This window comes from Lepisosteus oculatus, chromosome 19 (assembly GCF_040954835.1).
Source record: "Lepisosteus oculatus isolate fLepOcu1 chromosome 19, fLepOcu1.hap2, whole genome shotgun sequence".
In the NCBI taxonomy this organism is placed as follows: domain Eukaryota; kingdom Metazoa; phylum Chordata; class Actinopteri; order Semionotiformes; family Lepisosteidae; genus Lepisosteus; species Lepisosteus oculatus.
The window spans coordinates 4,725,061-4,742,741 of NC_090714.1; the positions used below are offsets into that span (position 1 = coordinate 4,725,061).

General features: G+C 42.4%; 1 protein-coding gene across 10 annotated transcripts in view; it reads left to right on the top strand.

Moving 5' to 3' along the window:
• Positions 1-17,681, top strand: part of si:ch73-103b11.2 (myosin phosphatase Rho-interacting protein) — a 173,720-nt gene that overhangs the window by 84,703 nt on the left and 71,336 nt on the right. For all 10 annotated transcript variants that reach the window (XM_015359910.2, XM_015359908.2, XM_015359911.2 and 7 more), the window contains exon 4: positions 13,372-13,523. In XM_015359910.2, coding sequence (XP_015215396.2) covers positions 13,372-13,523 — 152 coding nt within the window. The remainder of the gene's footprint in view (positions 1-13,371; positions 13,524-17,681) is intronic.

The window sequence follows — 17,681 nt, forward strand, 5'->3', positions numbered from 1 at the left end:
ATCATGTTAAGGATCCCAGCTGTAGACTCAGGTTTTGGACTGTATGGTTTTGCTCCATTTTCCAGCACTTGTTGAAGTAACGGTGAATTTACGTGTTTTGAATTGTCTGTGTGATGTTGAGTAAATCCCATTTTGTGGTTCAAAACACCTGCCGATGGTACCCAGCGGACACCTATTATGCTAGTGATGTCATCAAACGAGATTTGTTCTTGAATGGGCTCCATGCAGCAGACACTTAGTGACAGTTGCTTGTCTTTACAGATACCACAAATACTGATGACGTATCTTTATAAACCACAGTCTTATCCAAATGAGTGTTTAGTTGGGTGGGTATCTTTTGCACCTGGCAGACAGGCAACAATGTTGTAACCGATTAAGGTGGGATTTCTGTGGCCCAGGTAGTGTAGATTGGCCCCAATCATATTTCACAGTCAAACACATGGAAGAACATACTCATTCCAAGCAGAGATGCATCTAATCAAGGTGCAGTATGCAGGTTATATATATATGATGTCTTATAATCAGGAGGAGGTAATTCACTGATTTCTGCCACAGCAGAGAGTACTGAACCAGGTGCTTTGAACTTGCTTTTGTGACATAATGGAAAGAAATCTTCAAGGGTTTGATGAAGGGAATGTCATATCCTCCAGCTGTGCTTTGGATCTGGTTTGCTGGCTTGTTGGTGAGAAACAGCCTTTGCTCAAAGTGCAATCTAAACAGATTGGAAAGCTTAACTTTGTTAGTGGGAATCTCATGCCCATGGAAGAACATAAAGTCTTAAAATTAAAGTAGATATACTGAAAGAGGTACCCCCCCCCTCACCAGGTTTACTATAACAAATAGCTGGCCATAACCTACCAGGTTAATAACCCCCTAACTGTTATAAACTTCAATTTTAAAAAAAAGCTTTTCTCTTTTGCCTCTAAATGTACAGTATATGAACAGCCTTGCTATACAGTGTGTATAGTAACACTAGGAAGGTAATGTTGCAACAGTATCAATTACTTAATGACCTGAACTTATATAACAATGGTCTTAATGGTAATCCAATAAAAAAGGCTGGAAAATGAACTAATCAACAATAATTGCATTTTTATCGCAAAGGGCAAGTCAGTTGATCATTCCATATAAGTTAGATCAAGGTGCAGATTTCCTTCATTTCCAAACCATAAAAAAATTCAATATTTACACAGAGCCGGAATAGCACTGAGTGTATAAGCATAGGAATACCACAGGAAGGTGAGTGTTTTAGGAATGTCACAAGTTAAGAGCAACTCCTCTTTTTTTTTTGCTGGCTCTGGAACAATTATTCTTTTCTTTCAGTTACAGTGATTGCACAAGTGCCCTGCCACTCAGTCTCACCATTAATATTTCACTGTGCTTTTAATGTGAGGTCATCTTTAGTATCCATAGAAACATACTGTTTCTGTGTCGGCACAAAGTTCCTTCAGATCTCACCACCCTTGTTGCTCAATTCAATCCTGACGATTGGAGTGTTTCAGAAAGCAGCTGGATTTGCAGCAGTTGGTGTGAAAGGCCTCCTGTCTTCTTTTTTTTTTGCATGTTAGTAGATTGACAGTAGCCTCCATCTACATTTGGCAGTCGGGCCTGGTACTTCCAGAGTCTGAGTGGAGCTGAACCCCCCATCAAAATCTGGTGGAAATGGTTGAGCAGAAGTCATGTCTTCTCCTGCTCATCATTGGCAGCTGACTGGAGTAAAACATACAGGATCAGACTGAATTGTTTGGCATATGTCCCGTAGAACCTTAGCTGTGTTGCTCAATGAACTCTGGATTTGATCAACACTGACAGCAGCAGTTCATCTTGGAATGGAACAGCTGGATCTTCACTCACGCTACATGTAACGATTATTCAGTGGCTTGGATAGGGTTTACAAGGAGGTTAAGAACTTGTTTGCTGGGTAGTACATGCATTGATTTGATCTATTCTTTGTATTAGTTGGCACATTATTGTTGTTCACATGCAATCTTAATAAATTCTACATTTTATTAAATAGTCTAGAGGTTGGTTTAGGTCAACAAACCGGAAACCTTCACGGTATTTGAAAAATGTCTTTTCTATCCTGTCTGGTCGGATCGGTTTTATATCATTTCGTTCACCTGAATGGTGATTGCCGCATTCACAATTTTACGGCCGTGCCTCAGCTTCGCCAAGTATTGATCCCCGTAGTTCCAATCACAAATACTCTAACAATCATTTCACACAGCTGTGATTTTTAATCCCTTCTAACTGCCTTTGAAAGTCCCAAAATATCCAGACAATGTTTGTTATCAAAAAGTGGCACATGATTAATTCCATGAGAGCTGTTACAGAACAGTTTAAGATAAGATCACTTTATTGGCCGTATACAATTTCTTGCATTAGGAATTTGTCTTTTCACATACCCCAGCTTGCTCTCCATGAAACACACAGACAGGGAGAGAAGCTTGGGGTCAGAGCACAGGGGTAGCCATTGTACAGCGCCCCTGGAGCAGTTGGGGTTAAGGGCCTTGCTCAGGAGTAGGATTCCTCTGCCAGCTGGGGGATTTGAACTGGCAAGCTTCCAGCCACCGGTGCAGATCCTGAGCCAGAGAGCCACCGCGCCGTCCCTAATTTGTATCCCCAGTTAGCCTTGATTTGCTGAAAAAGGAGATTAAATGATTCCAGAAGGCTTGTATCTCTGTTTGCTCCTTGCCTATGCCTTTTGTAACATTTCTATCTGTTACAAGGTGATTCCAGTCCTTTAGGGCTGATTTGTTGTGTACTAGCCTTTTATTTGGATATGTGATCCTGTTAGTGTTTTCTGTGTGTTATAATCTAGAAAGGGTTGTCTGAATTTCTATCTTTATCGAACTCTCAGTATCACTTCAACACATTTTAAATACGATTAGCCTTTTTGTAAATGAAATAAACACTGAAAGAGCTATTTTGTAGCACTGAAACAAACCTTGTCTTTAGCATTCTGCTACGCTGAATTTTTTGGTACAGTGGTTTGCAGTTTTTAAAAAGCCATCTGTTACTGTCAGTGTGTGTAAATATCAGCACTTCTGAAATAGGTGTTACTTCTTTTTTTTACAGAACAAGTAGTGTTCCTCCTGGTTTTATATTATTAATCACTTTCCCCAAACAGACCTCGATTGTTATAACTGTAATTTCACATTATCGACCTTAATCTACCATTACCTTTTCTCTGTTTTTGTTTATGGTTTTTAAAATGAGATTTCACTTTGAGTATACTCAGATATGAAACTATAAACAAGTTGGGACAAACTGAAATTTAGATTAAAAAAAACTTTTTCATGTTGAAAGCCTTTAAATTGACCTCCCTGCACTTTCAAAAGTGCACTTGAAATTTTTTCTTTGCAAGGTCATAGTTTTAAGAAGGCTCTTAACTTCATCAAATAGAGTGCATGATCACAGCTCACATGTGTCTTTTTTTTTTGTTATTGATTGGTTCCTGGCTTCCCAAATATAATACGCTAAACAGTTTATTTTGAGCTGAGAACTAGCTGCCAAATTTCTAGCCCGTTTCTATTCAAAGTCTCTTGAGTTAATTAAGTTTCCAGTTTCATAGGTGGGAGTGGGTCTGCAGCCCTTAGACAAAGAGAAAGGTTGGTGTATGTCCAACTAGAAAATATACTAGACCTGCCAAAAGTTAATCTGTTCTCAAGATGCCATTAGAAAAAGTCTGGAGCTGCCCACAGTGCTGGTGGCTTATTATGTTTTTCCCTAATTGATATTCACAAGCCGAGAGTGCTCTGAAAACTAGCCCAGCGTTAATAGAACAGCAGCTGTAGACAGGTACAGAAGACAGTTCTAATATTTGCTGTCTTCAGTGAATTCTGTCGGGAGAGTGGGATGTTTCAGTTCACTGTTCACCTGAGTCACTGAGATGATAACCTTCTCTATGGAGAAGTGAAACAGTCCTGTCAGGAGAATCAATAAAGCAAGAAGTCAGTTCCTGTTACATGCATTGAATAAACACATATTTAAACAGTGATATTGACATGCAGACTGTGTTATCTTCTATTTGGATTTATTTGGATTTCTGTACAGTATTCAACTCTTGAAATGATGAAATACTGAGAAATATCTAAAAAAAAACTCTTATGTGGTCCCAGAGCCCATGAAAACTCCTGGTAGGATTGACTTTTGCAGCATTTTGCTCCAGTACAAAGTCGGGTCTCACCTTTTTCCTTTGTCGTTCATAAATCAGGCGAAATTCAGTATCTCTGGCTGGAAATGCACAAAAATGTGTGTTCCTTGTGACCCGACTTTTGTCTCTGGAGCAGAACATAAAAATTATCTCAATTATGCTATATGCTGTGATACAAAGTACTGTAGCATGGACAACCAAATGTTGACATAATCTAGTATTTTAGTAGCTTTGCACTAATCCTGTTTGTGCATCTAAAGCTCAGTTTCATCAGCGTCTGTGCTCTACATGTTTGACCTGTGGGCTTCAGTGGCGCAGAGGCACTTGTATTTGTGTCTGTGATGTCTAGTTTGTCATTGCTGATGCAGTTCAGTGCAGGTTTGTGGTCCTTTTTTTTTCCTGCTCATGATCGGGTGACCACTCCACATTGTGTTGATGCTGGTGGCCAACAAAGGCCTCATTGTGTGCTCTAGGCCGGGAGGGGAAGGGGGTGGATGGTGGTGGTGGAAGGGGGCTTTTTTTTTTAAGGAAAAGCTTTATTTTTCTCCATGTTTCAGTCAGCCGGGCAGGAATCGGAGCTGACAGGTTTGGGTCCGCTGTCAACATGTGTTAGCAGAGTCCCGTGCAGACTTCTTTCTCCACAGAGGCCTGCCTCTGGCCCCGGCCACAGCCCCCTGCTCCACTTGACAAATTTAACCTCTCCCCTGTTGCCTTTTGCAGCTGCTCAATTGCCCCCTTTTCTTTGTCCCGGTTACAGGACCTTGTTTTGATTTAGGCCGGAGGAAGTCCCCCCCCCAACTGCTATTTATACTTCCTAAGCTCTCGTCTTTCTCTTTTGTTTTTCTCTTCATACTTCTTTTCTTGAATTCAGAATCGCCAATTACTTTTTTGTAAAAAAGCGCCCTCATTAGGAACTGGAAAAAGAGCATTTATCCCTCACCAACCCTGCACTCTTACAAGGGAGGAGAATGAGAAAGTGAAAACAGACTCGCCGACAGCACTGCTAACCTGCAACTACTCAGGAGGCTACAGGAGTCGCTGAGAGCTAAGAGCCCCGGTAGACTAATCCTACCCCAGACTCAGCAGTCCTAGGGCGTACTGACATGACCGAGGCTTGAACCTGTCACATCTAGACCATAGAACTTAACCTACACTGGGGTGTGCCCCTCTGTTATATGCCTTACTGGTATTTGGTTATTTGGTAAAGGAAAAATAAATGACTTCCTACAGCTCCCCGTGCTAAATCCACCATCCATGAGTCCTTCCTTCCAGAATTTGGGATAAACGGAGTGCTTGTAGAATTTTAGAATGACTATTCCAGCTATGGTGCTAAAACGGGCACAGAGGATATTATCGTGTCACTCAAAGGAATTGAAGTAAGTTTCAGTAAGATGTGACAGCTTCTGCCTGGATTACAAATGATAAATTCAAGGGTTCAGTCGACCAGCAAGGGGAAGTGGCTATGAACTGAGGTGCCAGTCCTGCAGGCATGAGTGGAAAGAATATGTGTTCAGGGAAGATAAGAAATCAGGCGGCACTGTGAGTGAATCTTGGGTTATAGACTAGAAAAAACAGAATAACAGAATTGTAGAACCTTATTCACGCTTATCCAAGTGAGAAAGTGAGAAACCCATTACCAAAGAAAGTTTAAACATTCTGTATTAATTGCTAAGTCCTGCATGTCCAATGTGTACTAAACCCCAGATATTTGTTTAGGCTCCTTACTTTACATTGGTTTGTCCTTTGTGTTGGCTCTCACCTGTGAGAATAATGTCAGGAACATTTCTGAGAAGATCCCCTTTTCACATTGATGCAACAGAAGCTAGTCTCTGAAAAATAGTTTAACATTTTAAGGCAAGTCACGAACAGCTTCTAAAAAGAGTGCTGATAGTATTTAGATTATTCAGTGTAAATCATATGTCCACTGTGAAACCTCAAGAGCCTGGGACAATTAAATGAGCACCCCCAAACATGATGAGTCCCCCCACCATGCTTGCGCACATGTGAATTAAATATCCACCTCCTGCCTGAGGGTCTGTGTCAGGTCTTGCACGGTGCATTTCCCGTGGTTATGTTTGTGACGTCTCTGGTAAGCCTCCACGCCGTGTGGGAAACCTGTCATCTCTACAGTATGTCAAAGCCACTCTTGATAAGTTGATAAGACAGGGATCTAACATTTTCAACCATGGTTCCAATACGAGATCTCAATCTTGCCAAGCACAGGGGTTTGGGGGCTGGAAAATGAGCTTTGACTAGCAAAGCCTGCCCCCAGCCTCAACCATATTTCCCCCGTCTGCCTGTGACAGTGTAATTACGTCAGCACTGTATTTCAGCCAGGTTTAAATCTCCAGACTGTGCGCACTGCTGCTGTGTGGCCAGTCCCTGGGGACCTGGAAGGTCTCTGTGGACCCCTGGCTGTGTTATTGCTCAGCACTGATTGATGCCTGTTCACAGAGGGATGCAGGAGCTGGTGGTTTCAGCCCCGTCGTGCTGATGAGTGAAGGCAGAACCTGGAGGTCGCGCTGCATTGAGAGCACAGGAGACGATGTGTATGCCCACATTCACTGGCTGAATTAACCCCCCCCCACAGCTGTCAGTTCAGACAGGAGAATAAAACCCCACAGACTCATTGAATCAGATGGGCAACATTACAGCGCAAGAGGAACCATTTTCAGTCATGGAATAAAAGAGTTTGTTTCCCATTTATCGGAAAGAAGGTGAACACAAGGGATCCCCCCTACCACTCGAGACACGAATGCTTTTCTTCTGTCACACTGCAGAAGTTACAGCACCTGCTTTGCTGGGAAAGTTAGATTCATGCAGCTCTTTTTTAAGCAACTTTTCACCGACATCCAGTCAGGTTTGAGGGCCTGAACCATTGAGGTTTGTTTGGACAGCCCAGCAATAAAAGAACTTTGCTTCGTTTAGATTCAGCATTGTATGTAGGGATCCTCAGAGATTTGTGGCTTCTAGTCGAACAGCTCTTGTGCATAATCATAAGGTGCACATTTTCCTCCAATAATTCATGCCTAGATTTGTTTTAAGTATCTTGGTGTAAGCACAGCAAATGTGTTACACATTTAGAGAAGGCATAACAACAGAGACGGTGGCTTAACAGTTCTTCTTTGGCTGAAGAAACAACATTCCTTGTCTTGCTAATATGAAACAGGATTGTGATCGCATCGCACTAGAGGACTAGATCTACTGACATAACACCCCACATTTCACGTACATTTCCATATTGGCAGGGCCTTGTAAATCATGTCCCCTCTGTACCTCTGACATTTGAGAAAATTGGAAAGGCCAATTTCTTGAGTGGCCGAGGTGAACCGTCAGCCGCAGTTTGGGAATCATTTGCTCTGGTCACGTTGTTTTCCATAAGCAGCTCTCTCACGGACAAGGATCCAGGCCAGAAATGCATGGCCGTTCCCAGCCGCTCGGTCTCCTGCTGAGACAAAGATGACATCCTGCACACCCACATTTATTTCTTTAAAAAAAGCAGAAAGGCCGTTCCCAGGGTTTGTGTCACGGTTGAAAGCAGGGGGTGAGGGTCGCTAAAAATGACATTTGAGTCTTTGAGTCTAGGAGTAAAGAAATTCAGATTGTATTTATTAGTGCCGTGACTAACAGTGACTGCATCGCGTAAGATGAAAAGGAGAGCATCCAAGGAGGATGTAGTTCGAATGAGGTTCAGATCACGGACAGTTGAAGCTGGAGCAGTCACAGACGGCATGCGTCCCATGATTGAATTAACTTACTGTAGATTCAGTTCCAGTTATTCCTTAGAAGGATTGGCACAGATGGCCCGAGCTGAGGCACCTGTGACTGCTGCATGTGACATGTGGCGCTCTCTGTCAAGTGCAGCCCGGATGCTGTCAGTATGGAGACTCGGTAAAAGGCCGGATTTTCAGGAAAAGCTGACGCACTGCCGTCGGGAGGACATTTAAACACAAGCACAAGTCACAGCAGTCAGCAGCGTCTGTTAGCGTACGCAGCCGAATACCAGGCCTGGGTCGAGAAACGGATATCGCCAGTCTTTTCGCGAAAACGTGTGTTTTCCAAACAAAACAAAACAAAACTCCAGCCTCCAGCAACACGCCCAGTATAACTCAGTTTTTAAAAAAAAAAGTTTGGTTTGGAATAAAGCTTCGGCTCTAGGTTTTTTCCACTGCAGAGGGGGAAAATGGCTCAGCGTTCACATGTGCTCCGTGTTAATAAACCATCTTAAGTATGCAAGTAATAATCAGCTGCTGCACCAAATTGCTAAGTTGTCCTTGATGGCCTGCGATCAGTGGGGGGGTTCGGGATCGGAATCCTTTCATCAAAGGATTTGTAGAACGCCGCTCCAGCTCAACCGCATCCAAGGAATACGAAACACTGTGATTTGGTCATTTGTTACGAACGCACGCGTTCCTTTTTATGGTGCCCGTAAAGATCGACGTCATCAGCCCGGCGTCTTTTCATTTTCTGCTGCTTTAGCCTTTTCAGGATTCTTTTGCTCCCATGACTGGCACTGGCCCTCCCCCGTGACGCTCTGCGGTGGCACGCGCCCTCTCATTTCACTGTCTGTGGGTTTTCAGAGCTGTGAGGACCCGGTCTGAAAGCAATTTTGAGTCGCCACCAAGGGTGAAATTCTTGCGCTTTAAGCACAGTTTGTTAGCAGTCGTCTCAGCCTCTGTGACTACGAAGTAGGTCATTTTGTCCAAAACGTCACTGAGCTGGTGTCCTATCAAATGACGGCCAGCTGTTACTGTGGGTCTTCCCAGTGTCTCAGAAGGCTAGGTGGCAGATTGGTGTCTGATGGCTGTCTTGTTTGCAGTGACGTGATCAACTGTCTTCTGTAGCCCTGCGCTGCACCAAGGCTGTCTGATCTGTCAGTTTATTCATTTTCTCACTGCTTTATCGACTACAGGGTTGCGAACCCATGAAAACCCATGGAGAACATACAAGCTCCATACACATAGCACTCCAGGAGCAGAACCCAGGGTCCCAGCACTGCAAGTCAGTGATGCTAACCCCCACCCCACCATGCTGCCCATGTGACATACTGTATAATAAAATAGTCATATAATAATGATGTACAGTAGTTCAAGTAGGGAGCTGCGTCAGCATGCGTAGGCTGCAAAGGAAGAAGTACAGGGTTATTCCCTGCTGAAAAGAGAAGAAAAGAAACACAATGTTTTGGCTGTGGAGCCTTCTTCAGGTGTGCATATAGTCATATAATAATGACTAGATTATGGAGTAGTCATAGGATTCCTTTTGGAAGTAAAACTAAAAGTTACACATGCAATCCTTTATCGTAGTATATATTTGATGGGAAGTTTTGGTGCCCATTTCTCTGTTTAACAATTAAAATTTGTCTATTTCATGGCTAAACCTAGTCTGAGACGTCATTGTGTTTCATGTAGTGGAATTGTTTTGTTAGTACAGTACAACTTTTATCTCTTACATAAAATGTTTTGGCACCGAGCGCAGGTGTGAGTTTCTGCCAAAATCTAGTGTAACGTAGCTAGTTTCTAATCTGAAATGTTGAAAAATGCGTATTGGCCCCGGCGTGCTGGATCTACAAAGAGTTTGTGGTTTGAAAAGTTCACTGCAGCATTACACAGGTTCGCAGAAATGCAAGCCCTTGTTTGCCAAAGACTGTCTGCTGTTTTGCAGCAGTGAAGTAAAGTTGTTCTGTACAAAACTCACCTTTTATTACACTGCCACACTGAAAATAACATTGTCAATCCCGAAGTAGACATGTTTCTGACCTAACAGCGGGTTCACTGCGGCGGTCTGTCATAAGCCCCTGGTTTAAATCGGATGAGTGCAGATTAGTCGACTGCATTGTGTGCTGAGGCACAATGAGGCCAGTTGGGGTGTTTCTGCTGTCTGAACTGTAGAGTATAGGTGTTTGTACTACTGTACATTGGTACAGCAGTGGAGGGTTAGACTGAGCTCTGATTCTGTATATCTTAATTTTTTTTTCTATATAGAGCTACAGTATATGATTCTGTACAGGTGTACAGTTGATGTGTCTGTAGCAATTTCGACTGTAAACCTGTTGTTGGTTTCCCTTTCCTTAGTGCACTATTGACAGAATGTATATAACAGAGATCCATGAAACCAGAACAGGAATGGCAGTGATGGCGCATCTAACCAGTTGAAGTTAAGAACGGCTTCTCCTGAGAGCATGCATGAAATGTTACATTTGTATATTGAGAAAAACTGGCTTTCGGAAGGTTGTACGTGATAATTGCTCCCAGAACTGTGGCAGAATGCGGAGCAGTTACTACCTCAGGAAAATATTTTACTGATAGTAAGTGGGTTGTGTGTTTATCAGATGATGCGTCAGAGACGTTTTGAAGTCCTGAAAGGTCAATAAAGGTCGATAAAGCAGTGTAAAGTGCCAATTGTCACTTGTTTGTGACACAATGGTGTGATTCAGAAATTAGGTAAGGTTAACTGACTTAAATGCTACCATTACATATTCTGTTCACATTTGACCTGGGAGCTATTGTGCACAAATTTAATAACACACAGCCTACAAATAATTGTTAGTAGCTATATTAATACGCAAAGTGAACCAGAGTCCATTGTTATACCTCCCACAGTGAAGTCTAATAACTGGCTATTTTCAATGTAAGTGTATTAATATCTAAGAACAGCAGCATTACGTTTGATGGGTTTAAAAGGCTATTGTGCAATCAGTCTGTAAAGAGCTTTTTTTACCATTTTTTTCTCAGATTGAGAAGAATTAGAGAAGCACTGTCTAGTTCGCAGAAAGTGCCCTGGTCTGTTCCCCAGCGTGTTTCTGCATGACTTAAAGCATGCAGTAAAGATTCCGTGTCTGGGGTTATTAGTGGAGTTAGCTCATGCAATGTGCAGAAGGAGCAGACTGATTCGCGCTGTGTCTGTGCAGTGTACAGTGTACAGTGTACAGTTGGGTCACACACCTGGTTGAAGAGATAGAACAGATGCCTGCATACCCCACAGCTGTGAAGAGAAGTAGGTCACTGCGCTCTACACTGTAGGTCAGACATTTGACCTTGCAATGTTCAGCCCCAAGCACATGGAAGAGAGGAAGCAGACACAAGTCTGTATAGGAGAAACAGATGGATCTTTATCTCTGCTGGCAGTAGCCAGGGAGGGGTGAGAGTTAAACAAACAGCCAACCTCCTAATGCAACAGAACCTCACACAGTATCTGAGCGAATAAAAGCTCTGCTGCAAGCACTTGGCTTTTATCTTGGTTACAGATCACCTTGTCTCGAACTGGAATCAGTATGTGGTCTACAGAATGACCACATGTTTGAAAATCAACTGTTTTCTCCTTGAGGTACATAACAATTCAGTATTAGAAGACTATACTTTGGCTGAAGGTTCTACTCTTGATGGGACAAATGGGGAAAAAAAGACATCCAAAAACCAGTGTTAATTACCTGCTAGATGCCTAATCACATAATCGCACTGCAGCAACTCAAAACATTAGATTCAAGGCTGTGGGTTTGAAGTCACTAGTATTGATTATCATACACAAGTTTGTTTCCAGCACTCTATCCTGTTAGTTTGGTGTTTAATACCGTAGAACAGAATTCGTTTGGAACACTGTGTACCAAAGAAAGTGAACATCAGGCAAGCTGGCTGCTCATAGATTCCCAGGAAAGACAGAATAAAAAATAATCTGCATCTAGATATCCGTACCAGGCAGGGTGCCTGAAGACAGAATAGCAAATAAAATCAGCTTTAGTTCAAAACATTTGTGACTTTATTTTTGTTTGCTAATTTCAGTTCCTAAGTCAATTTGCTCTTGTCTTTGCAATCTACTTTTGTATTGGCAGGGCTATTAAGTGTAGCCACTGTCCTGCCTGCCCAATGATGAAGATTTTTTGAGAAAAAGACTGCAATTTGCATTCAAGAGCTTTTTAATCAATAGGTCAATGAACTGGAATGCTGAAAAACAAACTGAGTCAGAATAATAAAAGTAAGCACCCGTAAGATCGTCATAGGTTTCTTAAATGTTGAGAACTTCAAAGAATAAGAATGATCCATGGTTCTGTTTGTTACAGCAGCTTTTGTAGTGAAATTTGGAAGAAATGCATTGTGCCTTCCATCCAGAGAAGTAAAGAACTTTTTTCCTAAGTACAATGTTCTCTTGGCTGCGTAGTCACTTTCCAAGTTGGAGGAAAATGTGATCTGTGTATAAAGCAAAGCTGTTTTTTTCTTTGCAAAAGTACCCATCTTCACTCCCTCCTCTTCGAACATTTGCTGCATTTACTCCCTGTACGTCAGTGAAGTATGTATAAACATTTCTGCCGTGCATTATGGGATGAGAAAGAGAGTTTGCTGTGCCAAGCGATACTTCATAAAGCAACAATGCCAGGTTTATTTGTAGATAGTAAAAGGGTTGTTTTGTGGGAGGGGGCACGCCCTTTTACAGGAGAGAGCCATGCTAGTGTGACAGTCTGCCACTTGGACTTGCCTGAGGGTGACAGTGAACTTCAGCGAAGGCGTTGAAGAGTTATTGTTTGTCTAGAGCCAAGGCAACACTTATCTTTTCTGAGATAAAGCATTGGAGTAAATGAGCTGTGTCTGTGACTGTCAGCCTCAATCTGGTATCCTCCTAGTTAGTTCTGGAAGTTGGAATTCTAACTGGCTTAAAATGTGTGGGTTAAACACAAAAGGTATTGCAATTGTCACTTGCTTTTTCCAAAATTACACACCTTGGCGACTAATGCTTTGCAATGAATTCATGCCAAAGAAAGTAGCTTCGTAAAGGCCAGCCCTCATGAAAATGTTTAAATGACTGAATTGTATGGGCAATACCTGTAGGTTAGAATGGTCTCAGTCACAGAGACCACTTGTCTTCTGCAAGACTGGATGGCAGTTTTGCAGAAGACAAGTGGCATCGCTAAGCTGGTGATTTTAAATGTCTGTTTAATTAGGGTCAGGAGAAACTGTTATCTGACAAAAAATATATATAAATAATTAAGCTGTGCACAAAACATTTATAGGGAATTGGTTTCAATTTAACACTAGCCAACTTCATAGACAAAAAAAAAAAGAATTGATCCCTTGCAGTAAGGATGATTTAAGCAAAGTTGTAGCACTAGTGCACTCAAATGCTAGTCCTTCCAATGTATCCACCCTGCAAAACAGCCCTTGTCAAAGAGTGTATTCAGTATAAAAGAAAACTAAGGGGTTTCTTTTCTGTCCTCTCCCTGCCTACAGCCCAGCACATTGCCTCAGGGCACCATCAACATGAACCAGTGCTCGGATGTGATTGATGGAGAGGCCAGGACGGGCCAGAAGAACTCCCTGTGCATCCTGACACCTGACAAGGAGCATTTCATCCGCGCAGAAAACAAAGAGATCATAAACGGGTAAGAAATCCTGTCCGATCATGCAGCAATCGCCGATGCAGGCTTTTCTTCCAGATCCCTTCAGGGAGAAACTGGGGACTCTCTGGACGCAGAGATTCTCTGTAATCTATCCCAGACGGTCAACTCTGGGGATTTGATGTTTGAACAGCGTATCACGGAAACCCAGAGCTCTGCTAGTGGCAGCAGGCAAATATTCACCCACCTCTAGATTTAAAAAATGGAATTAGTTCCCCAAAAACTGTTCGTGGGGTGAAAATGCATAACCCCATTGCTTGTTGAATGGAAAAGCTGACTGGTTTCCAATCGCCAAATATTGCTTATTTTTTTCCATAACACAGCACTGAATCTTAACAGAACAAGCACTCTTTTTTGTTTCTGATAATTACCCTCTTAACTCTGTTGCAGTAGTAAATATGATAAATAGACAAGATTAGTGAAAGGCGAGAAAGTTTTCTGAACGCAGACTCACTGAAGGCCTGCGCTGAGGGAGTCTGTAGTGGTCACGCTATGAGGATGGAGTCTTCCATCTGGCAGTGAAATAAGCACCTTGGTGGTCGCAAACATCTCTTTGTAATTGCAAAATAATGGGTATCGTAACGAAAATTGTGAAAACCAGTGTTTGTGAATCAAGATGAAGGTGTGAAGCAATCTACCCCATGGCCTTTGCCAAGACTTCACTTGTTGAATCGGTTGTTTTTAACAATTCTTCTGTATATATTTAGACACACCTTACCCATATCTATGATATTTATATGATGTAACATAAGCTCTTTGACCCCGGACGTGCTGTCAGAAGAGAAGACGTAGATGAGGAGAAAGTTGTTTCTGGGAGGTTTTGGTCGTGGCATTGTTAACCACTTTGCTTCTATATAGCGAATTTCTAACAAAGTACAAACCTGGATTTTACGCTTCGTTTGTGTACAAATGAGGAATTCGAATCTCACATTTCTTGTCCCCATTTCCTTTTTCCTGCTTTACAGCTTTAGGGAATGCATGCACTTTGTGTTGTACTTATACAGTACAGTATGGGTGGAATCGGCAGAGCTGTGAATCAGTGTGCTGAAAAAATGAAAATCCGACGCACAGCTGCCAGACAATAGACATATAACACATGACCCAGATACTTCTTCCTGTTATAAAGTTTCCTCTCAAGGGATTACAGAATCTCTGTACCTATACAGTGTGCATTATACATGTGTTTCATTAGTGCCTACTCACTTGAACATATATATTACCCTTCATACTGTACCTCCAACCTAATTTACAGTACATCGTCTAGTATTCTGCATACATTCTGCAACGCTTCTTGACTACCTTTGCTCTTAGGTGTTCACCACACCTGTGGCCAGGGCGTATTCTTTTACCAAGCAGGTTTGAGTGGAATAATAATGCACCTAATGCAAATTTGAGAAGATATGTTATCTCAGATTAGATCTCAAATCAGGCATGCTGTCGGTGCTGAGAATCACACCTGTTCAGCTGCACTTTCCTTGTTTACCCTGTATTTACAATTTTCCTGAAAATTATGCTTTTTTTTTTACAATTCAGTGTCAAAGTGTATTTTTGCTTTTGCTCAATACAAACCATTACCTTTGTGTTCTTCAGGAAGCACCAGTCTGCTCATAGACTTCACAGTTTCTCTAAATTGCATCCTGAGACCACAAACTGTCACGGTCACTGAAAACATCTTCATAAGCTCTCTAGGACTAAGAAATCCTACAGTACCGTACTGTATATAGCCACCCTGCAACAACTACTGTTCTTCAACAAGAAGCCTGTGCTCTCTCGGTCATTAGACTGGTTCTTTGGAGTTGGACTGAGAAAGGTTTGGAAAGATTCATTATTGCTGCCTTCAAGAATCTGTTTGTAATTTTGAAGACCAATAACTCCTCTTTAGTTTACTTGGGCCAATCTTTCGATGCTTTCCTAAAACATTCCACTGGGATGGCAGGACATTCTGTTTCAGAACAGTGTGTTTCACAATATTGTGGTATTTTGTGGTTGCAGTGTAAAATTAAATATTGTGTGGTTTCACAGTACGAGTGTAAAGAATTTTGGTATTAAATACGTTACCCTTAATTCGTGGAAGCTTTTTTTCCTGTCATATTAGTCTTTCAGATTTAAATAGCATGATGAATTATGGGAGGGCAGCAGTGTGATGAATTTTGTCATGGCTTGTAGTGCCTGCTGGAATACTTCATACTCACGGAAATATTTTGGTTACTAGAGAACCATTTGTCTTATCGAACTAGTTTTGGCTGCTAGTAGGTAGTCTGATGGCCTTTTCCTCCCATTTCTTGAAAGAAGCAGGGGTATCGGCACCAACTGCATAGCTGAGCAGCTTGTTACAGACACCCACAATCCCTTGTGGTCCAATGGGTTGACACTGTTAATGCTCTTGAGGATTTTGAATGCCTTAAATGCTTTCCCTTCGGAGTCTCCTCTGCTCTGGACCAGAAAGGATCAGCTCAATACACGTCGGAATATATCTTGTACACAGTTTTCTAAAGCTCCCGAAGTGCAACATGTTTCCATCCATCCATTTTCTAACTGCTTCATTCAGTTTATGGTCATGGGAGAGCTATCCCAGCAAGCAACGGGCGCAAAGTAGGACACACCCTGGATGGGACGCTAGTCCATCATAGGGCACACCTAGACACAAACGCGCACGCGCTTATACCAGTTTTTCCAGAAGCCAATTAACCTAGCAGCATGTCTTTGGACTGTGGGGGAATGCCGGTGAACCCAGGGAGCACATACAGAATCCATGGGGAAAGGACCCCAGGTCTGAAATGAAATCCAGGGCCCCAGCTCTGTGAGGCAGCGGTGCTGACCACTGACTATTGTGTCAACAATAGTTTGTGCTACAGAAATATATTGGAAATTTCCCTCATGTCCACTTGTTCTGGAATATTGGTGCTGCTGTGAGACACCTCCTGGCTTTCTATAGTGGAGACCTCTACGGTCCGCGCTGCTCCAGTTTGGTTATGAAGGGAACAGCCGTGTGCTGCCTGAGCACATCTGTTTCTCAGTAGGCTGGAGGCAAGGAGCAGCATTATTGCATATCCTTTTGCTGCAGAAAGGCCACAGACTGTGTTACCCACTGTATTTTTACGAGAGCTCTTGAAAGTTTTGATTCTTTTTTTTTTCCTCCCCATCTGCCACCCTGATCTAATGGCACAGCCTTTCAATTAAAACTCCCTTCAGGAGGCAGGATAATCAGTGGGTTCCCCTTAGGCTTTCATCAAATTAGAGTGCTTCTCAGGAGATGGCTGCCCAAGGCCAAGTCGCTCTTCAGCATAAAGACTTGATATCAGCTTCCAGATGCCTGTGTATCAGATACTTTCACTCTTGTGTGTGCCCCCGTGTAACCAAAATGTCTCTGTCTCCATCTGCATTTTCTACATTTCTTCACAAATGAACCACTGAGCTCTTCTCTGACTGGAACCCACAGACATGTGAGCAGTGCCCTTAGCTGTTGCATATGCGTGAACAATAGAAATATATGTGCTGTTTATGCTTTATGTGGTTACAGTTGATGACATTCCGTAATGCAGGGTTTCATCCCGTCTTGTGTCCCATAATCCTTTTGGAACTCGACACAGACCACTCTTTTATGCCATGTCGTCTCCGGCTCTCTCTGATTTTTTAAAAAATATTTTGCTTGACAGAAATGATGTGGAGCTGTCGCAGCTCGCACTTGAAAGTCATTAAAAACTCCTGAGAAAAGTGCCGATGTGTTCAGCTTTTGATTTTTGGATGACTGTGCTCTGGAGGACTGCGTCGTGGCTCGTCTCGGATTACGGCACTGTCCGGCGGGGTTCTTGTTTTTGGAACACACACAAATGCATTAGTATGTTTTCTCCACAACCACAACTCTGGACTCTAGAATATAAGAGAGGTTTCAAAACCTCTAGAGGAGGCCAGTCTGGCTCAGTTGGTAGCTAACTGATCCAAGGATCTCATCCAGAAAGAAATTGGGACATAAGCTTTGTCACCATAGCTGTGTAGCTTGTTTCAGAATATACAGTGATGCATTTTACTTGAAAACATTTTTGGTCTAAAAATGCAAAGATCTTTTACTCAAGGTTTCCCAAGTGCATTGGTGAGCATTATTACTTGTTGTTTTATAATCTGCATTTAGTGTGCTGTTAGTTC